The sequence below is a fragment of the Sparus aurata genome, chromosome 6, assembly GCF_900880675.1.
Source record: "Sparus aurata chromosome 6, fSpaAur1.1, whole genome shotgun sequence".
Classification (NCBI taxonomy): domain Eukaryota; kingdom Metazoa; phylum Chordata; class Actinopteri; order Spariformes; family Sparidae; genus Sparus; species Sparus aurata.
This window is the reverse complement of record NC_044192.1, coordinates 27,605,812-27,628,828: the sequence shown is the minus strand read 5'-3', so window position 1 is coordinate 27,628,828 and position 23,017 is coordinate 27,605,812. Positions and strand designations below refer to the sequence as shown.

The 23,017-nt window shown below is 41.6% G+C and overlaps 2 protein-coding genes and 1 long non-coding RNA gene across 4 annotated transcripts; all 3 read right to left on the bottom strand.

Moving 5' to 3' along the window:
- Window positions 1–34: 34 nt before the first annotated feature.
- LOC115583119 (interferon-induced GTP-binding protein Mx) lies at window positions 35–9,342 on the bottom strand. Its single transcript, XM_030419579.1, has 12 exons — window positions 9,053–9,342; window positions 5,519–5,656; window positions 5,229–5,383; window positions 4,566–4,704; window positions 4,288–4,486; window positions 4,107–4,185; window positions 3,896–4,018; window positions 2,029–2,170; window positions 1,797–1,955; window positions 1,583–1,659; window positions 1,244–1,492; window positions 35–1,130 (listed from the first exon to the last, which is right to left on the bottom strand). Exons 1-12 carry the CDS (start codon window positions 9,237–9,239, stop codon window positions 906–908), a joined length of 1,872 nt encoding a protein of 623 aa, XP_030275439.1. The 5' UTR covers window positions 9,240–9,342; the 3' UTR covers window positions 35–905.
- A 973-nt stretch (window positions 9,343–10,315) lies between these two features.
- On the bottom strand, window positions 10,316–10,945 carry LOC115583122 (uncharacterized). 2 transcript variants are annotated; one of them, XR_003984304.1, is made up of 2 exons: window positions 10,925–10,945; window positions 10,316–10,490 (listed from the first exon to the last, which is right to left on the bottom strand). It is a non-coding gene; the product is annotated as an uncharacterized LOC115583122 (long non-coding RNA). The 2 variants fall into 2 exon arrangements; XR_003984303.1 differs by lacking the exon at window positions 10,925–10,945 and adding an exon at window positions 10,592–10,655.
- Window positions 10,946–13,204: 2,259 nt separating this feature from the next.
- LOC115583117 (interferon-induced GTP-binding protein Mx) lies at window positions 13,205–22,183 on the bottom strand. The gene is made up of 13 exons (XM_030419576.1): window positions 22,128–22,183; window positions 21,467–21,847; window positions 17,218–17,355; window positions 16,945–17,099; window positions 16,181–16,319; window positions 15,906–16,104; window positions 15,706–15,784; window positions 15,496–15,618; window positions 15,229–15,370; window positions 14,997–15,155; window positions 14,777–14,853; window positions 14,396–14,686; window positions 13,205–14,274 (listed from the first exon to the last, which is right to left on the bottom strand). The coding sequence occupies exons 2-13, from the start codon at window positions 21,843–21,845 to the stop codon at window positions 14,050–14,052; spliced, it is 2,106 nt and encodes a 701-aa protein (XP_030275436.1). The 5' UTR covers window positions 21,846–21,847; window positions 22,128–22,183; the 3' UTR covers window positions 13,205–14,049.
- Between the last annotated feature and the right edge of the window lie 834 nt (window positions 22,184–23,017).

Sequence of the window (23,017 nt, the reverse complement as noted above, 5' to 3'; positions counted from 1 at the left end):
AAAGCGAGCTGGAAGAGAAGAATGAGACGATCAATTCAAGCTAAATATATTTTTTTATTTAAACAGATCGATTTGAACAAATATGAAAAATATGCATACAGATCATTTTTAAGTCTGTAACTATACTTTAAGCACCATTAAAGGTGCACAGTGTAGTTCTGGTGAAGAAATTAAGTCCCAGAATGTTCATACTTATATATTATAATATTGATGACGTAAGAATGCAAAGCCAGAAATATCTTTTCTTTTTTTCTTTTTTTTTCCATAACTGAATAAACAAGCTGTTCTCAGAGGAAAATACAGTCCCCAGAACACTGTCTGAAGCTTTAAAGGTGGCGACGTCTGCCAACTATAAAGTATGACATTTTGTTGTCCTTTAAGGTCAGTTTGTTTATTCAGTCATAAAAAATATTCTGTCTGTTCTGTTTTTGTTTTATTTTTTGGGCATTAAAAAATCAGTCAATGAAGATCTTTCTTTTCTGATTAAAGTTTCTTCCACAAAACTGCCTAATGCACATTTAAAAACCTAAAAACCCTTTGAAGTGTTCAAATATGATAATATTCACTGGGAGTGAACTATTGATATCTCATCAACTTGGTATGAGACTTACACAGTATGTTTCTATATTCTCCTTCTATTAATGATTTTTCATTTTGGGGAATAGCAGACATGAAAATATACTATTTTCTTTTGTTTGTTTTACAATAATAGTGCATATTACAGTACATTTAAACAACTCCCCATATGCCTCCTCTGACCTAACTGTTACACTGGAAGCAAATCCCTCCATTTTACAGGATGTAGTACAAATAATAGTATAATAATCCAACAACTACTGCTGCTCTGTGCTATTTGACAATTGAAAGCGGTACAGTAATCTCATTCTGTCAGGCCCTGACCCTGTCTAGAACTCAGCCAGGTACGCACGGGCCCGCGTGAGGCGTTTGAGGCGACTTTGCAAAGCAGCCCTCTGGGTGCCGATATCAAAATCCTCCTTCAGCAGCAGCTCTGAATTCTCCTTGTCCTGAAGCACCTGCAGCATCTCCCTCTGCAGCTGGACAGCAGACTCCTGCAACATCTGGTAGCGGATCACCAGCGGTATCTGATCAGCCAGACGCTGGCTCGCAATCTGAATGAGGAAAAAGTTTGACAGACATACAATCATTTCAAATGTGTAAACCTCTGTCCAAACCTCTCTGTCTCTGTTAATGTTCATGAATCATCCCTCTAACCAAAACTTACTTTGTAATACGATTTCAGGTGCAGCATCAACTCCTTCAGTGTTGCATGATTATCCATGTTGAAGAAAATACCATTCCCTATCTCTTTCTTCTCCTCCTCCTCCTCCTCGTCCTCCTCTCTCTTGCAGTCACTCAAGCTGCTGCTGTAGGTCCTGTCCTGAGAGTACACAAGCAGCTCCATCTTGAACTGGGTTCTCAGCATAGATTCAGCAGTAGACTCCTTTTCTTGCTTTATGGCTTCAATCTTTGCCTACGGTAAAAAAATATGAAAATTCCTTTTTTAGAGCCAAAATACCAAGAGTGACTATCTGTCACTATCAAACTCTTGGATGATGGCTACCTTGGCTGTTTTCACAAGGTTAGGAAGCCCAGCAAAGCTGCTCTGGGCCAGCTGTATGAACACCTTCCTCACAGCATCTGAAAGAAAACAAATATAGAGAGGTTACAGCAACTTGAAGTCTACTGAGTCCGCAATTGGTGGTTGTATGATAATAAAAGAAAGTGTTTGCAACAGAGAAAAACACATGAAGTCTGGCACACATCCGATCATATACCTGCTATGTCTTTGAGTCTCTTGACAGCTGGCTCTTCCAGCTGTTTGATCTGCTCCTTGACCATAAACTCAAAGGTCTTGTAGTTGATGAAGCCTGGCAGTTCTCTTCCACGATACCTCTCTTCATACTCCTCCACCTCTTTCTCAATCCTCTCATTAACTGAAATGAACAAACATATATGTCAGCGTCCTGCTGATGGACAGCTGTAGACCAGATCAAATGATACACTTACATTTTTCTCCCGAGCGGTCCAGATGGGCAATCCACTTCCCAAAGTCGCTTCGGAGTGTAGAAAAGATGTTAAGTGTGTCTCCACACTTGAGTTCTTCTCCTGTGGTCAGACTGATGGCATCCTGAGTGAAAGCTGTCACTTTCTGCAGTACACATTAACAGCAGAAACAGATGTTTATAAGGGTTTTATATTTACTTAACATCATTTAATGACAAATTAATCTTGTTGGTGCACATTTGTTGTTGTCGCTATGACGAGGGCAGGGCATGTAGATATGATGGCCTGTAGGTTCTTTAAAGATTGCTCCATTTTTGGTATTTTTTGCTGCTTTTTGGTCTATAACCCTCCATCTAATTAAGCACTCCTTGCCTACTGTAGAGATGAACTCATCAACATTGAAAAGGGAAGCACAGGTTTTGGGATTGAGTCCATCAAACAGTGAGGGGACTTTCATGTGGCCAGCCAGAACAGTGAGACAAAACATTACCAAAATTGATGCAATCGCCCTGGAAGAGAGGAAAGAGAGCTAGGATCAGACTTAAAGTGTAACTCTCGCAAGAAAGCAACCTAGGCTTTATTTGTGATTGAATATGAGTCAAACGTTTGTGTAAAAGCATAATTACGATGAAAGAGACACTTTTAAGATTTACTATAGTTTCGTTTTCGGGCAAGCTAATTTTCAGTGGAGTTCTGGGGCACTCTTACGCTAGCATCAAAATCGCTATTTTTAAAACAGAATGCTTGACACAACATGAGACTTTGCTCATAGTATCACCAGGGTCTCTACACATGAACACGAGCATTGAGAACATTGTTTGTGTACACAGAGTTTACTAAAAAGAAGGTTTTTGAACAACTCACGTTAGCAGCTGTATCTTCGGCGCGCCGCCGTCATGGCAGACAGAAAGTGTCGATCCCTGAGTGCGACCTAACAGGCAGGAGAGTAATGGTGGACCGCTCCTCAAGCCTTGAGGTTCTTAGTGTTTTAAAAATAGCGATTTTGATGCTAGCGTAAGAGTGCCCCAGCACTCCATTAAAAATTAGATTGCCCAAAAACGAAACTACGGTAAATCTTAAAAGTGCCTCTTTTTGCCGTAATTATGCTTTTATGCAAAGGTTTGACTCATATTAAATCACAAATAAAGCCTAGGCTGCTTTTTGGAGAGAGTTTCAGTTAAAGGAGGTGTTCTTCTGCCAAGGCAGGAAAATAGAGTGGATGTGGTGCAACACAGACTAATAAGATGTCGCACATATTATCTGCCCAAAACCTGTGTTTTTATCTTGTTCAATATTTCTATGGTAGCAGACTTACTGTCTTCTACCCATTTTCTCTCTATTCCTCACTAGGCCAAAGGCGAGAAGCTGCAGTAACTTTTCCGTCCTTTGTTGTTATACAGATAACCATGTAAGGGTAATAACATAATATAATATTGTGGAGACTCGACAGGATTAACATGGCATCGTCTGTGCATACAGTTGCGCTATTAATTTGTTCCTCAATGAACATGTTTTATAAACTACTTCAAACTAAGTCATCGGTGTCTGACTTTTCTTCATCTCCCCTGAACGGTCAAGCGAGCTGAAATTCAACTAAACTCTGTGAAGTGAGATGTCGCAGATCCCAAAGGAAACTTCAAGAAAATTCTGACGTCAGCCACAGTCTGTTCACCTTGCCGTACCACCAGACTACACAGCAGCTTCATTACTAAGGCTGTAAAACTCCTCAATTCATTCAACTGTTTTGGGTTTCTAGTCCTGTGGTGTAGCTAAAAAGGACCTTTTGCAACCATAGCATTGTTTAGTGATGAATAAATGGAACCATGTAGCCTCGAAGCCGGCTAATGTTACATAGAGTGAGTGTTCTCACATCAATAAGGAAGACAACTCTCGCAGCTGCATCAGATGGGGGTCCATTGCCATATCTCTCGAGCTCTGCACGAGTCTGTGCTAGTTTCTCCTCAATCTGCCCTTCCAGTCGAGGCAGAGATTTCTGTAAATCACACAAGGCAAAACTGTATCACCTCAAACTAAACAACATACGTATAGCAAACTGTTAAAGTAACAAAGTAAGAATTTACCTCAATGTGATGCACAAGCTCAAGTGTGAGTTTCTCAGCCAGTTTAGGAACAGTGGCATGGCCGTCATTGTACAGAGTGCTACAGCAAGAATATAAAGTCACTGAGTATATAATGTAAATCACAGCTTTTATGAATCACATAAAAATATTTGTTAAAATTACCCAAAAGGAATGAACTTACTGGAAATAAACATGATCTTTGAAGAAGGCGTTCTCTCTTTCTGTTGCCTCAGTGAGAGACACCTTCTCTGTGATCTCCTTCTGACCCCGGCACTTGACGATCATGTAGCCCTTCTTCAGGTGGATGACCTCATTGTGGACGATGTCAACCACCGTCTCTTCTGTGCCTTTGTCCACCAGATCAGGCTTGGTCAAGATACCTGAGAAAGAGACAAATAGTGAACTATCTAAAAGTAACAAAAAGGCAAAGTGTCGCTTTTCTAAAACAACTTTGTTTACCCAAAGTCCTCTCTCCATCAGGATCCACTTCCTGTGCCATCTTCAGAGCCTCCGTGGTTGCTATGTCCACGTTGCTTGGAACAACCACCAAGCTGATAGTTTCTTGTCTTGTGATGAACTTCTGGATCAGCCTCTTTATCTGAAAGGATAAATTCATGTTGGACATCAGACTTAAAGTCTATAGCCTTACTAACGGCCCCATGAGGATGGAAAAGCAATGCAATGAGTGAGAAACACAGGACCCAGGTTTGACCTCACTGTTCACACGCAGCCTTGGATCAACTTCCTACCAAAGAAAGTCTAAGTGCTGCATCGTAGGCAACTGGACTTAGCCTTAGCAATCCCCATGAAGGCCAGTTGGATCAATGACCCACAAGTAGCCCTGATGACTCTAAACTCAGAGCTCAACATGTCCCTAACGACTCTGTAAGAACACTCCCACACAGGGCTAAGAAGCCTGCCAGCTCCTCTCCAGTTAGTTAGAACTGAAGAAACCTCTTGGATGAGAGGTGAAACATATTCAAGACACTGAACAAGTCCACTTGCCTACGATACAGCACCTAGATTTACCATGACCTCGATGACTGAGAACCTTCATCATCTACCAAACAAAGTGTCCCTATGTAAACTGTAGACAGTCTCGTGGACTCTGAACAATCACACCTGATCTCCGATGTTCTCTGGTTGTCCCTTTACAGCCACCCTGGCGATGCCGGGCAGGTCAATGAGCGTCAGGTCCGGAACATCAGGAGAGGCGATCTCCAGACTGATGAGGTCATCACTGATCCCCACCCCGACCCCGGCCATTTCATCTTGAGCTGGAGAGAGAGAGCGTGGTGTGTGATGTTTACAAAAGATAAAGTGCTGAACACAGAAACCTTCAAAAATTCAGTAGCTTGCTCCATCAGTACTTGACTTTTGATGGAGATGTTCAAGATTGCTATTTGCTGCACCTTCTCGAATCTTTTTCTCCACTTCTGCGGGGTCGTCCAGCTCTTCCTCGTGGTCCTGGTAGCTTATCTTTCCATACCACTCCTCTCCCTCCTTCTTTCTCTTCATCTTCAGTTCCAGAGGACATCTTGTAACAATGCCTGCATTACAAAAGAATGTATGATGAAAGGGAGGACACTGGTGAAATTCAGTGTGCTTAATGAAATTATGATAATCAGTGGGACAACTCATATAACCTCCTTTTGAAGGTGAGATCAATATGGAAGGGAAACATCCTGAGGTCATGGAAAGACATTAGGAAGAATTCAGAAAGATTTAGGAATTTATGTGATGGCAGATGTTAATGAGGTGGGTCTGCTACAGTGTTCTGAAGATGGACTATAGTTGGGGGCCTCAAGCACATTTTTCGCGCAAATTCATCTAAAAGCGCCAAATTTGGCACAGATGTAGCTCAGGTCATGTCTGAAATGATTGAGCTAGGGCGCCGGAGCAAGTGACCCTCGGGGCCAAGATGGCAGCCAAATCCAATATGGCCGCTGCCCGAAAAGGGTTCCGACTATAACTTTTGAACCACATGAGCTACAAATACAAACTTGATATCTTTTTCAGCTTAATTGATCATGGGAAACACATAGGAATGTTAATATTTATGACCTGGTGCATCCGGACCCCCTTAATCCTCCAATTCCAATATTGACCACAGAAAGTCCATATTTCCAGTCCAGTATTTATGCTAGTGTAAGTCTGGAACCTGTATTCTTTTCAAGACTGTGGTTGAAAAACCTTTTTTTTACCACAACTTTGAAGGCTATTCTCATTTTTAATAGATCCTCCAAAACACCAACTGACGCCCTTTGCGAGGACCTGTGGTCAATAAACATAAAATAGACACTACATCCTCATTTGTAGCGCATTTAGTTAAAAATGTGTAGCCAAAACCCTTTTTCGGACAGTTGCCATATTGAATTTAGGGAATTTGGGGGGGTCCTGATAAACCTAATCATAAATGTAAGTATTCCAGTGGGTTTCCTATAGTCAAAAAAGGTAAAATAGACATCAAGTTTGTATTTGTATCTCATCTGGCTCAAAAGCTATGGCCGAATCCCTTTCAGGCGGTGGCCATATTGGATTTGGCCGCCATCTTGGTCTCAGGGACCATTGGCTCGGGCGCCCTGGCTAAATGATTTCAGTATGCCCTCAGCAGCATCCGTGCCAAATTTGGTGCTTATAGATAAATTGGCGCAAACAATGGGGTGTAAGGCCCTTACTACAGTCAAAACTGCTTTATTGGACAGCGGACATATTGGAAATGGAGGATTAAGGGGTCCAGATGCACCGGGTCATAAATATTAATATTCCTATATGTTTCCCATGATTAATTAAGCTGAAAAAGACATCAGGTTTTTATTTGTAGCTCATGTGGTTCAAAAGTTATAGTCGGAACCCTTTTCAGGCAGCGGCCATGTTGGATTTGGCCGCCATCTTGGCCCCAAGGGTTGCTGGCTCCGGCGCCCTAGCTCAATTATTTCAGTATGACCTGGGCTACATCTGTGCCAAATTTGGCGCTTTTAGATGAATTTGCGCGAAATTACCTATTTATGTGCTTAAGGCCCCCCAACTACTACTAAAACTGCATCTTAGAGACTTTTCCTAAATTAAAGAACACAATAAGAACGTATTGGGCTAGCTAAATGTGGTAACCAGGTGAAAAACACTACTTTATCTGAGGTGATGAGAGTCCTATAATAACAACAAAAACAAGGCACTATAAAATACAGCAACTAGGAACTGTTGTGGATCACATCAGTAGCATCATAGCATCCAGGGCTGTCTCTACCTCTTCATCAGCTTGTGTGTTCATGCAACAGCTCTGTGTTGTTGACTGTGCAATTGCTGTCACATACAGTTTTGCTGCCTGCTTTAGTAGAGTAATATTATGCAAGACAGCACAACTTGTTAGGCAGTAAACTATTACTATGTCAATTTTCTTACGGATCAACCATGTTGATTTAAGAACATCTGGATAATATCATATATCACCTTTTCTTTCTGGTTCTGATCTGATTATCAGCATATGAATATAATATCTTAAGAAACCGTCACACAGCTACACACCTTGAAATGCTGACCTGATTGTGCATGTCGTGACAAGTTGATTCTTTGTTTTTGTAAATAGCTGAATGGTACGTTGATTTAAACATTGCTGCCCCAAGTTATTGTCGACTGCACCCGGTAAAGTATGTTGGAAAACACACAGTGTCAACAGAAGGAGATGTGAGTATACCAAAAACAAAACAGGAAACAAACAACAAGAAATACACATTAACGTGACACAAGAGGCCTGTTTTCTTCTTATTGTTATTAACATATGAATATTTCCGGGATATATTGACCTCCAAACTGGAAATGGCGTGGTTGTGTTCGGTTTTTATTACAGAAATCTGGTTATCTTATCCTGCAATAAAGCCCTTCTAAGGCCCTTCTCAGTGTCTTTTGTTATATTTTCTGTTTTATTTTGACTCTGTGCCCTTTTTGTGTCTCTTTTCAGTGTCTCCTCTGTGTTTTTTCCCTTTGTACTTTTTCCTTTGTGTTTTCCTTAATTACCTCACCTGTCCTCTTCCCTCCCCTCTCACCTCACCTGTTCCTCGTCTTGTCATTAGTGTGCCTGCATATTCTTTGTCCTCCCTCATGTCTTCGTCAGTTAGTTTTGTGATGTCCTCTGTGATATACCCTCCAGTTCCTCCTTGTGTCACCCGTGTGGTATGTTTATAATTTTGACTTTTGGTTTTTTTTTTTCCTCTGTTTTGTACTTTTTTTTTGTTGCACTTTGTTGATGCTGTTTTATTTGATACTTTGTTTGGTCCTTAACCCAACTGGGGTTTTCTGGTTTTTGAGGGGTTTTTGTATTCAGTTTTGTTAAGTAAAGCTTATCTTTTGTTTTCCCCCTATCCTGCGTGAGTGTGACGGTACGGCTCAATTTCTTTTTATAAGCCTTGTGACATTCTTGTTACGCCAAAGCAACAGCTGTAAATCCAGCCAAGCAGGTTTTTGAGTTTCCATTTCCTAGTTGATAGGAGTTAAGTTGTTCTCACAACCCCATTAAAAATCAGATCTCTGCACCAAAAGGCAAATGGTCAAAATGAAACTGGTGAAGAGTGCTGAGTATGTAGGAGGTAAAATCTTTTTCTTGGCCTCTGGTCTGGAGGAGACCAAAGCTGAGCCAAAAAAAAGGAAGATTCTCCGTTGGCTGGCCAGAATGAAGAATCTTCCTTTTTTTTTTTATTTCTGACAGAACCCAAATCTAAACAAACATATATGTTGCTTCATGTCCGCGTAAAGCGCTGGACAACTACACGAAGGAACTTTTTTGGCCAAAAATTAAAGAATGCACCTTTAAATATTAAATGATAGGCTACTGGTGGTCTTACGGCTTAGTGTTCTAGTAGATAGATTTGACTTCTAGCATTTAAGTCATGAATCCTGGTGTTTAACTAGCCTGCAGCTGTAATAAAAGACTGTCAGTGACTGGAACTCACCGCTCCCTCTCGGCAGAGCCACCCCTGACAGCGCCTCCAGCACAGAGCTCTTCCCCGAGCTTTGGTCTCCGATCACGGCGATGGCAGGCAGCGCCAAGTCCCTCTCTACACCCAGAGAGCGGAGAGAGTCGATGAGGTCGATGCAGGGACGAACCCTCTCCTCATACTGCTGGTTCAGAGTGTTCATGCTGCTCACTTCTTGTCTGCTGTCAGATGAGTTGTGTGGACTTGAGGTGAGTTCAGCGTCCGGAGTCCTCAGCAGCAGGTGCTGGTGTGGCAGCAGCCGGGTAGACACCGCGGATACTTCACTGAGGTTAGGTTTCGTTTCCTTGTCTTTACTTTTTCTGGAGATGGGACGAACACCACCAGATCGGACTCAAAACGGGACTCGGTGAGTTATCTTAATGTCTATCCATCTCATCTGTGGCGTTTAGAAAATGTGGAGGAGCCAACATCTTTCTAATAACTGTCTCTCCTTTCCATTATATTTTAAACAAATCTGTAGAGGCACAACAAGTACCTGAAGTCTGGAAGGATGCTGTGGTTGTCCCTGTTCCCAAATCCAACACCCAGGGCCGGCCCAAGCCTCCATGGGGCCCTAAGCATAATTTGATTTTGGGGCCCTCTATTACTGCCAATAATATTGATTATTGTCATTATTATCATTACGAATACACTTGTAAAACTAAATGTGAGAACTTTTTGTTGTAGTTAGATTGTAATCCACAGTGATAAATACCATGGAAGCAGACACCAGATTTGCAAATTTACAGAAAAATCTTTCAATTAATATTTGGCAAAGTCAGCAACTCTCCCTACTGGCGACACAGTAGTAGTCAATACATAAAACCTAAAGAGCAGCCCGACATGTTTTACCCATCTATGGTTTTTAATCTGAAATGGTAGCAAATTCAGCTACAAGAGCAGCCTGGGGTTGATTAACACTTAATATTCAAAGTGATATAGTACTAAGTGGGATACCGAATGTCATCTAGGCCAATTAAAGGTAACAAAATAAACTAATCATTTACTGCAAACACAATCTGCTTTATTATAATTTTTTAAAATAAACCGTAACACCAAGTGTGTGAAAACAGACAGTATTAAATAAAATAAATGTTTAAAATCAGACAAATACTAGGTACAAGGTAACACAAATGGTTTATAATAAAATATTAAGATGAATTGGGTCTGAAAACTATGTAAAAATGTGCAAAATCTTTGGTAAAATGGGGGGTGGGGCTTCGGCCATCGTGTCTTTTGGGGAATATGAATGTGTCCTCTATAGGCAGTGGCCCTCTTAATACCTGTTCAGTCCTTTCTGAGTCTGACAGGAAAGAGGGACACTCAGCTGGGTCAACTGGCGGAGCTGCTGATCCCTGCTCCAAACTGGATGCTGATGACGACAAATCAATCTCGATGACCAAAGATGAAGGACCTATATGAAAATTAAAATAATATTTTTGGACAAAATAATTCATCTCAGAATAATCTGCAGTACACTGAGCAATTATAAAGGCTGTTTTGTTGTTAACTTACCAGGTACAGCTGAGGTTGCAGAAGACACAAAAGGGACAGTGGGCACAGAGGATAGAGATGGACCTAAGATGAAAAACAAGCTAGCAATGTTAGTCATATTACACTTGAAAATGATGCAGCTTATTTTCTAAATAAAAAAAGTACAGCTATAGCTTGTAATAAGAAAACAAACTGTGGAACAACTGAAAATTGTTTGAGAAGTTTTGAAATAATATGGATTTGTCTAAAATCATGTCCCTTGTCATACGATTATATCTTGTATAAAAAAAATATTCATCTCAGTATGTTCTGCAGTGCACTGAGCAATTAAAGGCAGTTTGGTTGTTAACTTACCAGGTACAGCTGAGGTTGCAGAGAGGACAGTGGGATCAGAGGATAGAGATGGAACTGAGATGAAAAACATATCTTATATTAGTATATCTTAATGAGATAATTTAACTAAAAATCAAATATATATGGTGACAGTTTTTGATCACCTCATTCATCAGCCTTGGCTGCTCCTAAGGAGGTGGATTGCCCCTGGGCTGTGTCAGTGCCTCCTCCAAAATATTTTAACAGTGCTCCTGGGGAAGTTTCATATAACGTATGAGCATTAGGGAGATGATGTAAAAGGAATATGTTTATTTACTCACATAATTTACTGTGCTCTGCAGCAAACAATTGCAAACAACATACCTCAAACTAGTTAGTTAACTAAATTAATTAATTAATGCAAAACCATATTGCTAGCAAATGTCACAACATTGTTGTTGCGACATCTTTCACCTGCTCCAAGCTCCTGGATGCTCAGTGCGCACTGCATGGTTGGCTGCACTGCAAACGTCACTAGCGGAGCTCTGACATTTGGAGCAGAGGAAACTACACTCTTTGGTGGTGTTTTTTTGTTTGTTTGTTTTTTGTACAAGTATGTACATTTGATAATATATGAATCATCATTGCTCACACATGGAAAAAAAAATAAAATTAATTACTTCTTTTTTTTTTTTAAGTTAACCGCTCTTGGGGGCCCTCTAGTGGTCACGGGGCCCTAAGCAGCTGCTTAGTTCGCTTATGCCTTGGGCCGGCCCTGCCAACACCCTCAAAACACGTAATGATTTTTGACCAGTGGCACTCGCATAATAATTTCATAATGTAAAGAAAGCATTTTGAAAAATTGGTGAGGTCTGAGATATTAAGGAAAACTGAGCCTTCGCTTGACCCTCTGCAGTTTGCTTATAGACCCTGTAGGGAGGTGGAGGATGCCGCAGTCACTTTATTTAATTGGCTTTTTAAGCATTTGGATAACAGTGGCTCCCATGCCAGACTTTTATTTCTTGACTTTTCCTCTTCTTTTAAAACAATCTAACCTAATATTTTAACCACAAGGCTGCTAGAACAGTTTGACCTGAGAAATAACCTGGTAGGCTGGATCCTAAACTTTTTAACAAACAGGACACAAAGAGTGAAAGTGAATGGCAGTCTCTCTGACAAAGTCTGCTCATCGATCGGCTCCCCGCAAGGATGCATGCTCTCACCTCTTCTTTACATCCTGTACACAAATATGTGTCAGAGCAGGTGGGACAACAGGACCATCATTAAATACGCAGATGACTCAGTAACTCTTAGCCTGCTCGAGGAAGACAGTGAAACCGATCATGGTCCAGTCATCAATGACTTTGTTGAATGATGTGAGGCATCCCACCTTCAACTAAATGTAGGCAAGACAAAGGACATACTCATTGATTTTAGAAAAAAAAATCCAGACACAAGAAATCACATCAATCAAAGGTTACTGTTCAATGTGTGCAATCATATAAATACCTGGGCACGATTATAGACTCAAAACTCACATTTAAAACTAACTGTGAAGCTGTGAGTAAAAAAGGGCATCAGTGCCTGTTCTGTTTGAGGAAATTGAGTTGCTTCCCCACTGACAAATCCATCATGACCCTCTTTTACCATGCTTTTGTTGAATCAGTTTTATTATTTGCACTAGCAGCCTGCTTTGGGAACCTCTTTTTGAAAAGTAAAAACTTACTCAACTCACTCACTCAACTTTTTAATTTGCCATTTTTTAATTTCCACTGTCCTAAATTGGATGATGTGTGATATGTACCTCAATGTTTTTTTCCCATTTATGTGTATGAGAACTCTACTGCAAACAAAATCTACCTCTGGGTACTAATAAAGTAACTTGAACTTGAACTTAATACGCATTAGTGTAAGAAAAAACATCTACATATTCATCACTGATGGATCACTGGTCTGGAGGTCAGAACTGAATCAACTTTGTACTTAAATCACTGATGCAGCGCCTTCATTGCTGAGGGTGGAAGATCATAACTGCTTGTTAATAGCAAGGAAAAAGAAAGATTGTGTTTATGCGCGTAGTTATCCTTTGTGTAGTTTAAACAGCAACTTCCTGTGTACACCCACACGAGGGAGCTGCAGTACAGTGCTGAGAGAACAGGATTGTACCAACTGTCATTTTGATAATTGTGCTGCAGTCAAACATCAGTTTATGTTGTGTCATTTTCTTTAAAGTAGCCTTTTGTTTATGTAACAAGCGGGGGAAAAATACAATCTTTGAGTTAACTGTAAAAGCGAGCTGGAAGAGAAGAATGAGACGATCAATTCAAGCTAAATATTTTTTTTATTTAAACAGATTGATTTGAACAAATATGAAAAATATGCATACAGATCATTTTTAAGTCTGTTACTATACTTTCAGCACCACTAAATGTGCACAATGTAGTTTGGTGAAGAAGTCTCAGAATGTTCATACTTATATATTATATAATATTGATGGGGTAAGAATGCAAAGCCAGAAATATCTTTTTATTTCCATAACTGAATAAACAAGCTGTTCTCAGAGGAAATTAAGGTCCCAGAACACTGTTTGAAGCTTTATAGTTGGCGGACCCCGCCACCTTTAAAGTATAATATTTTATTGTCCTTTAAGGTCAGTTTGTTTATTCAGTCATAAAAAATATTCTGTACTTTGTTTTGTTTTTTGGGCATTAAAAAAATCAGACAATGAAGATCTTTCTTTTCTGATTAAAGTTTCTTCCACAAAACTGCCTAGTGCACATTTTAAACCTAAAAACTAAAACTGTTTAAAAATATTAATATTCACTGGGAGTGAACTATTGATATCTCAACATGGTATGAGACTTGCACAGTATGTTCCTAAATTCCCGTCTTATGGATGATTTTTCGTTGTGTGAAATAGCAGACATTAAAATATACTATATTTTTTTTTTGTTTGTTTTACAATAATAGGAGTGCATATTACAGTACATTTAAACAACTCCCCATATGCCTCCTCTGACCTAACTGTTACACTGAAAGCAAATCCCTCCATTTTACAGGATGTAGTACAAATAATAGTATAATAATCCTACAACCACTGCTGCTCTGTGCTATTTGACAATTGAAAGCGGTACAGTAATCTCATTCTGTAAAGGCCTTGACCCCGTCTAGAACTCAGCCAGGTACGCACGGGCCCGCGTGAGGCGTTTGAGGCGACTTTGCAAAGCAGCCCTCTTGCTGCCGATATCAAAATCCTCCTTCAGCAGCAGCTCTGAATTCTCCTTGTCCTGAAGCACCTGCAGCATCTCCCTCTGCAGCTGTACAGCAGACTCCTGCAACATCTGGTAGCGGATCACCAGCGGTATCTGATCAGCCAGACGCTGGCTTGCAATCTGAATGTGGAAAAGGAGAGAAAAGTTTGACAGACATACAATCATTTCAAATGTGTAAACCTCTGTCCAAACCTCTCTCTCTGTTAATGTTCATGAATCATCCCTCTAAATTAAAACTTACTTTGTAATACGATTTCAGGTGCAGCATCAACTCCTTCAGTGTTGCATGATTATCCATGCGGTTCCCAATAGTCCACTGACTAATTGACAATGGTGCCTTTTTAAGATGTACGGGGCCATTGCGTTTGTCTTTCCTCTCCTCCTCCTCCTCGTCCTCCTCTTTCTTGCAGTCACTCAAGCTGCTGCTGTAGGTCCTGTCCTGAGAGTACACAAGCAGCTCCATCTTGAACTGGGTTCTCAGCATAGATTCAGCAGTACATTCCTTTTCTTGCTTTATGGCTTCGATCTTTGCCTAGGGTAAAAGAATATGAAAATTCAATTTTTAGAGCCAAAATACCAAGAGTGACTATCTGTCACTATCAAACTCTGGGATGATGGCTACCTTGGCTGTTTTCACAAGGTTAGGAAGTCCAGCAAAGCTGCTCTGGGCCAGCTGTATGAACACCTTCCTCACAGCATCTGAAAGAAAACAAACACACAAGTTACAGCAACTTGAAGTCTACTGAGTCCGCCATTGGTGGTTGTATGATAATAAAGTATGAAATAAAAGTGTTTGCAACATAGAAAAACACATGAAGTCTGGCACACATCCGATCATATACCTGCTATGTCTTTGAGTCTCTTGACAGCTGGCTCTTCCAGCTGTTTTATCTGCTCCTTGACCATAAACTCAAAGGTCTTGTAGTTGATGAAGCCTGGCAGTTCTCTTCCACGATACCTCTCTTCATACTCCTCCACCTCTTTCTCAATCTTTTCGTTAACTGAAATGAACAAACATATATGTCAGCGTCCTGCTGATGGACAGCTGTAGACCAGATCAAATGATACACTTACAGTTTTCTCCCGAGCGGTCCAGATGGACAATCCACTTCCTGAACTCCCTTCTGAGTGTAGAAAAGATGTTAAGTCTGTCTCCACACTTGAGTTCTTCTCCTGTGGTCAGACTGATGGCATCCTGAGTGAAAGCTGTCACTTTCTGTGGCACACATGTGACAGCAGGTGCTTTATGTTTATTTAAAAACATTCAAAGACAAATTCATATAGCTGGTGAGCTTTTGTCTTTGTAGCCAGGCAAATTATATGAAGATTAAGGGTGCTCACGTCAATGAAGAAGACGACTCTCTCAGCTGCATCAGATGGAGGTCCATTGCCGTATCTCTCGAGCTCTGCACGAGTTTGTGCTAGTTTCTCCTCAATCTGCTCTTCCAGTCGGGGCAGAGATTTCTGTAAATCACACAAGGCAAAACTTAACAACTAAAGTCAACAAAATAACACATAGTAAACTGTAAATGTAACAAAGTAAGAATTTACCTCAATGTGATGCACCAGCTCAAGTGTGAGTTTCTCAGCCAGTTTAGGAACAGTGGCATGGCCGTCATTGTACAGAGTGCTACAGCAAGAATATAAATCCATTGACTAGATGCAATATTACAACGAAAAATGCAAATAACCGACTTGAGGTATCATCATGAAAATATTTGTTAAAATTACCCAGAAGGAATTGAACTTACTGGAAATGCACATGACCTTCGAAGAAGGCTTTCTCTCTTTCCGTTGCCTCAGTGAGAGACACCTTCTCTGTGATCTCCTTCTGACCCCGGCACTTGACGATCATGTAGCCCTTCTTCAGGTGGATGACCTCATTGTGGACGATGTCAACCACCGTCTCCTCTGTGCCTTTGTCCACCAGATCAGGCTTGGTCAAGATACCTGTGAGAGAGAGAAATAGTGAACTATCTAAAAGTAACGTGGCCAAGTGTCCCTTTTCTAAAACACCAAAGTTTACCCAAAGTCCTCTCTCCATCAGGATCCACTTCCTGTGCCATCTTCAGAGCCTCCGTGGTTGCTATGTCCACGTTGCTTGGAACAACCACCAAGCTGATAGTTTCTTGTCTTGTGATGAACTTCTGGATCAGCCTCTTTATCTGAAAGGATAAATTCATGTTGTACATCAGACTAAAAGTCTATAGCCTTACTAACGGCCCCATGAGGATGGAAAAGCAACGCAATGAGTGTGAAACACAGGACCCCGGTTTGACCTCACTGTTCACATGTAGCCTTGGATCAACTTCTTACCAAAGAAAGTCTAGGTGCCGTATCGTAGGCAACTGGAACTACCGTCTTTAAACAGAGGAGGTGGCCTAAGACATTACTTGTCCACCTACAATGCTGTATTGAGTACTCTCCTCAGACAACTTAAAAACCATTCACGCCTGTGCTCACCTAGCCTTAGCAACCCACATGAGGGCCAGTTGGATCAACGACCCACAAGTGGCCCTGATGACTCTAAACTCAGAGCTCACACGTGTCCTTAACAACTCTGTAAGAACACTCCCACACAGGGCTTAGAAGCCTGCCAGCTCCTCTCGGGTTAGTTAGAACTGAAGAAGCCACTTGGATGAGAGGTGAAACATCTTCAAGACACTGAACAAGTCTAGTTGCCTACGATACAGCACCTAGATTTACCTGGATGACTGAGAACCTTCATCTACCAAACAAAGTGTCCGTATGTAAACTGTTGACAGTCTCATGGACTCTGAACAATCGCACCTGATCTCCGATGTTCTCTGGTTGTCCCTTTACAGCCACCCTGGCGATGCCGGGCAGGTCAATGAGCGTCAGGTCCGGAACATCAGGAGAGGCGATCTCCAGACTGATGAGGTCATCACTGATCCCCATCCCGACCCCGGCCATTTCATCCTGAGCTGGAGAGAGAGAGAGAGTGTGGTGTGTGATGAACACAGAAACCTTCAAAAATTCAGTGGCTTGCTCCATCAGTACTTGACTTTTGATGGAGATGTTCAAGATTGCCATTTGCTGCACCTTCTCGAATCTTTTTCTCCACTTCTGCGGGGTCGTCCAGCTCTTCCTCGTGGTCCTGGTAGCTTATCTTTCCATACCACTCCTCTCCCTCCTTCTTTCTCTTCATCTTCAGTTCTAGAGGACATCTTGTAACAATGCCTGCATCAGAAAAACGTGAATAAGGGAGAGAGGAATACAATCTTAAGTAATCCAGTGTGTTTGATGAAATAATAAAAAGCAGTAGGCCACCTCAGACAACATCTTTATAAAAATGGGATCAATATGTCAGACAAAATATGTTCAGGGCATAATATAATAAATGCTTTAAAAAACATGCTAGAGAAATTCCATGACCTGAGGGTAAAAAGAAAGATTTCTGTGGTGTGGCTCTATATGTAGGTGACACATTTGAGCATGTTGGCATTCAGTCATTAGCTCAAAGCACCTTGGCACGGCCTTAAAGAGCCGCTAGCCTGGCTGAATGTTAGTCTAAGACACAGATCAAATTCCACTTCCTCTCTGCAGTCATATCTCTTCTGCCCTGTCAACAGGAGTTTTGCATGAAGTTATTGTATTGCTATCTACTTGTTATTCAGTAGAACCGTTCTGTAAATGGAGTTCTACTGTATACAGCTCTTACCCAGCAACGTTCAGAAGTCAGGAGGGGTTGTTGACAGCTGCCTTTTCTTGTTTGAGAGATTGATTCTTTTCAAGAATACTTAACCCTTAACTGAACACTTACTCTCTGTTTTAATTATTGTGGCAGATGTTATGGCTTAATGAGCCACCTTTTACATTTGATTATTTCGCTGTGTATTTGTTTCGAATAATAGTAACTAGATACACTTTGGGTTGTTGAGAACCCATGGAAATTAAAACAAGTTATCTCATTACAGTGGTTTCAGAACAATGACAGATAAAAAAAAAACAAAAAAAAAACAGGCCTAAGGCACAACTCTGCCCAGGGTGGAGGTACAATGAGTTCTGTGTCTTGTGGTGTCTTGTATTTGATTTCCATGCCCTCTCGTGTCCTTTCAGTAGCCCTTTTTAGATAGAAAAGGCGGCACATTTGCTCCAAGGTAAGGGCGGCAATGTGCCGGCCTGTCTTTCTAAAACCAAGGCGTAATATTCCTGCTTTTCCAAAAGCCGCCTCTGAGGTAGGCGTAAACATGTGACGTGACGTGAAGCTTGAAGTTGGGCTGTGAACCGTGACAACACATTTGTCTTCAAAATAAGAGCTTTACATTGCACCCCATTGGGGTTTAGAACTGGGTTCTTAGCGGGGGGCTTTTAATTTGAAAGTAGCGACCGTCCTTCGCTTGCCGACACAACAACAAGCTAACACAACCAAACAGCTACAGAGACCGAGGAGACGCTAGCATCTCCTGGATCTCAGCGGCTGTCCAGTTGTTCATCTTAATGTCCGCGGATGAAATGATGGACTGACTGCTGTGATCAGCTGTTTCCTGGTTTTAAAACTCCCCGGCTGAGAGTCGCACTACAGTGCAGGTCATCGACACCTCCGCCCACCTCACGCAGAGGCCGGCACATTGCCGTCTCGTTTTTAGATAGCAGGCGGGGCGGCAATAAGTGTACCCTCCGAGACGAAAAATCGGCGGAACAAAACAGACCCCCAATTTGCCGCCCTCTGTTTAAAACCGCGGACCGAGCCGCCAAAAGGACGGGCAAATTGGCGGCTTGGTGCTCTGTCTAAAAACGGCTAAAGTTTCCTGTGTTCCCTCTGTGGGTGTTTGTCTCCCTCTGTCTGTCAGTGTCTTCTCCTCTGTGCTCCCCCCCCCTCGTTACCTCACCTGGCCTCCTCCCTCCTCTCTCTCCTCACCTGTCCCTCATCTCATCGTTAGTGTCTGTGTACTTAGTCTCTGCTTTTCCTCTTGCCTTTGTCCGTTCGTTGCTTCTGTCGGTGTGATGTCCTCCCAGAGTTCCTTTTATCTCTAGTTCCCCAGTGGTATGTGTTTTTTGAATTGTCCGTTCTGGTTTTCCCATGTTTAATTTGTACTTTGCCTTTTTTTCTTTGCACTTTGTTGAACTGTTTTATTTTGCTAATTTGTCTTGCTGTTTCTTTGTTACTTTGTTTCTTGGTCTTTGGACTTTCATGCTCCTTGGTTTTTTGTTGCAATCAGCTTTTGTTTAAATAAAAGCTTGCCCTTTGTTCTCCCTCAATCCCTCCCTCTTATCCTGTGAGTCCACCTCCTATCTCCTTAGCTTTCCCCTTTAAACCCAAGCATGACATAAACAGTCACAGTTGAAAACTGATATATACAATGCCACAAATTCAAACTATTTTGAACTTCATTAATGCCATCAATTTGACAAAGGCAAAAATGTGTACTACTAAGTCAGAGTACAACCCAAAAACAGCCCAACCTGGCAACACTGCCAGTCCCACCTCCCAATTTTTGTAGCTTCTGACTGTCATGATCCTGGTTTTTGTCATGTGTGTTTCCTGTTTTATTTTGAAATTGTGCCACTTGTTGCTTTTCAGTTCCTGGTTTTTGTTCCTTGTGTTATTCGTCGATTTGAACTTTGCCTTTTTTTGCACTTTGTCGAAGCCCCTTTTGTTGCTACTTTGTCTTTTGTCTTTTTGACTCACTTTTGGACACTTGGTTTTTGTGTGTCATTCAACTTTGCATTTAATAAAGCTCCCCTTTAGTTTGTTCTGTTACGGTTTGGCAAACAAGGTGAGGACCCAAATGCAGTCAACACACTGGAGGCAGGATTAAGAAGACAAGATGAATGACACACAAAAACCAAGAGTCCAGGCAAACCAGAACTGAATCAAAAAGACAAAGTATCAACAAAAAGTGCTTCAAAGTGCAAACAAAAGCAAAGTTCAAATCAACAAAAATCACAAGGAACAAAAACCAGAAGCACACTCGGAGACACTGGTAATGACACTGGTGGGAAAACACAGGAGGCTGTTTTCTGGGGGAAGTTCCCTGAAGTCTCGGTCCAGGGGGCTGACGGTCGCAGTGATTTATTTTCGTCACAAACACTTGGTGAGTTAAAGTTTTTTTTACCGGTGACAGACGCTGTTTTTTGAGCAGAAATGTTAGGAAGAGTCAGTAGGACAGGCGGGAGGACAGACGCTTCTCCATGTACAGCTGCAGTATTTGTTTTCCTCATATAAGTTGCCAAAGACAGTTACTACGTTACTTTTGTTCGGTTCTGTAACATTGCTTTGTTGGACATTTCTCTCTATTTAGTTGAGTGAAGGACCTGTGCAGTTATCAGACTAGTCAGACCGACACGCCCTCGCTCCGCGCCTCCAGGTTATCCGTTCACACTGGGACGGCTCACCAATAATGCGGCCCTGATACTACCTCCAGAGGCGGATCAGCGCCGGAGCAAAATTTCCCCCCTCTCCGCATCTGAAACTTTCATACAGAGGACAGTGCAGAGAATTGGCGCAGGATCCCCGCATGCAAACGGCAGTGTGAAAGAGCCTTCTGTGATTTACATGGGTTAAGCAGAGTCTTGACATTACATCCGGGGGATAATGTCAGGAAATTCGAGTTAAAACGCAGACTTCGCGTATCCTGCGTGAATGCGCTGCACGAAACACAGACGTGGTGGGGTAAATTCTAAATCACATGAGGTCCCCAGGTAATTCTAGTCCTGTGCGAGTAGGGCTAAACACACACACACACACACACACACAGGGACGAACGAGGTACAGTTGGAGTGAGGCGGGAAAAGGATAGGTGAGGGAAAGGAGCTGAAAAACACTGGGAGGAGGGAAAATCACAGAGGGAGGAACTGAAAACATGCAACACAATCAAAATTAAAATATAGGTAACTCTACAATTAAAAGGGTCATTATATGAAAATGTGCCATTTCCCATTCTCAATGTTTGATTTTTTAGAGTACTGTTTTAAAAGTCTTTAAGCCCTTTTTTGGATGAAGTTCATTTACCACTCAGAAAAATGTGCCCTGCCATCTCGGGCCATCTTACCTTTTATTTATGTATCTTTTTCCACATAATCAACATGCATGTGTGTTTTGTCAAACCTGTTACTCAAATATCGATCCCTGTTTGAAAAGATTATAAATCCGAATTTAAAACAACTTTGATATCCTATAAAAGATGCCCATAACGGCAAACGTGATGTCACTAGTCCTAGCAGAAATGTTCTTTATGACTGGAGATTATTGAATTACAGATATCTGCAATACATATCCATATCCGCCAATCCTGGTGTTGTAATAGCCTGCAGCTGTAATAAAAGACTGTCAGTGACTGGAACTCACCGCTCCCTCTCGGCAGAGCCACCCCTGACAGCGCCTCCAGCACAGAGCTCTTCCCCGAGCTTTGGTCTCCGATCACGGCGATGGCAGGCAGTGCCTGCGCCAAGTCCCTCTCTACACCCAGAGAGCGGAGAGAGTCGATGAGGTCGATGCAGGGACGAACCCTCTCCTCATACTGCTGGTTCAGAGTGTTCATGCTGCTCACTTCTTGTCTGCTGTCAGATGAGTTGTGTGGACTTGAGGTGAGTTCAGCGTCCGGAGTCCTCAGCAGCAGATGCTGGTGTGGCAGCAGCCGGGTAGACACCGCGGATACTGCACTGAGGTTAGGTTTCGTTTCCTTGTCTTTCCTTTTTCTTTGCCAGTTGCCGCCTTTAGTTTCCATTCCTGTGTGCTCGAATAAAATTCACTTTAGTTTCTCAATGTTTCTCAATCTTTGAGTTTCCTTATCACATTAACGCACATTAAGTTTCACATTGGACTCATACTAAACGTCCAAATGTTAAAGTCGTAAATAAACCTTCGCTCATCATGAATGTGATCAGCTCATTGTAACAGTGCAGAGTGAAGCTCAAACGTGCACGTCATACCATTATACTAAGTAACATAATTATGTTAGTACAGTCATATTGATGTACTATTTATTTATCATGGCGCTGTACTCTACCTTTATTTTGTTCCGGATGTTTGTGTGCCTTTTTCTACCGTCCCACCTGTTGTCGGTGTATTGTGGCACTCTGTTTGACCTCAGAGGGATTAATTAGAGTTTTTTGCTAGGTGACAATATCCGGAGCTCATCTTAAATGGGGAGCACCTGCTGTCATATCTATTAGCTAGGCTAGAAGTCACCTTCCTGTTTGTTTACCAGTTTACTGAAATCACCCCCCACGCGCGCGCACACACACGCACACACACACACGTTTTACATGTAACCCTATTGGAAATTTCTCAAATTTAAATTCAAATCACTTTTAATGTATTCAGCCTTAACTGTGAGTAATCACACATATCTTGGGCTCAATAAGAATAAAAATACAATACAGTACTTTGTCAGAGTAATCAGTAATTACATAAACAGCATAAAGAAGCTGCCCCATAACAAAATACACCAAATTCATTTAACTAACACATGCATACTTTAAAGCACCATTTTGTAGAAACTGGCCCCATAGTTTCTGAGTGCAACACAAATCCCAGGTCTGCAACTGTTTGTCAGATGTGATGTGGTAGCTGACTAAAAACAAAACTCATGTCGTAACAGTATTGTGTTGAAAACTTGTATGTTGAAGTAACCACTGTGTTACACTGTGTGGAAACATGTAATGGGGGTCAGAGTGGCTGAGACAGAGACACCATTCATCCTGTTACAAGACACTGTACCATTAATGATGCTGAATTTTATATTATAAGGTAAGAAAATGTAATTCATGCTCAATGCATCATTGGTAACATAAGTCGGCTCATGTGCTGTGAAGAATCACCCCGTTGTGTGACGTAATAATGCATTTGTCACCAAAGTTGCAGCAACATGAACTTCTCTTCATGAGTGAAAATTAA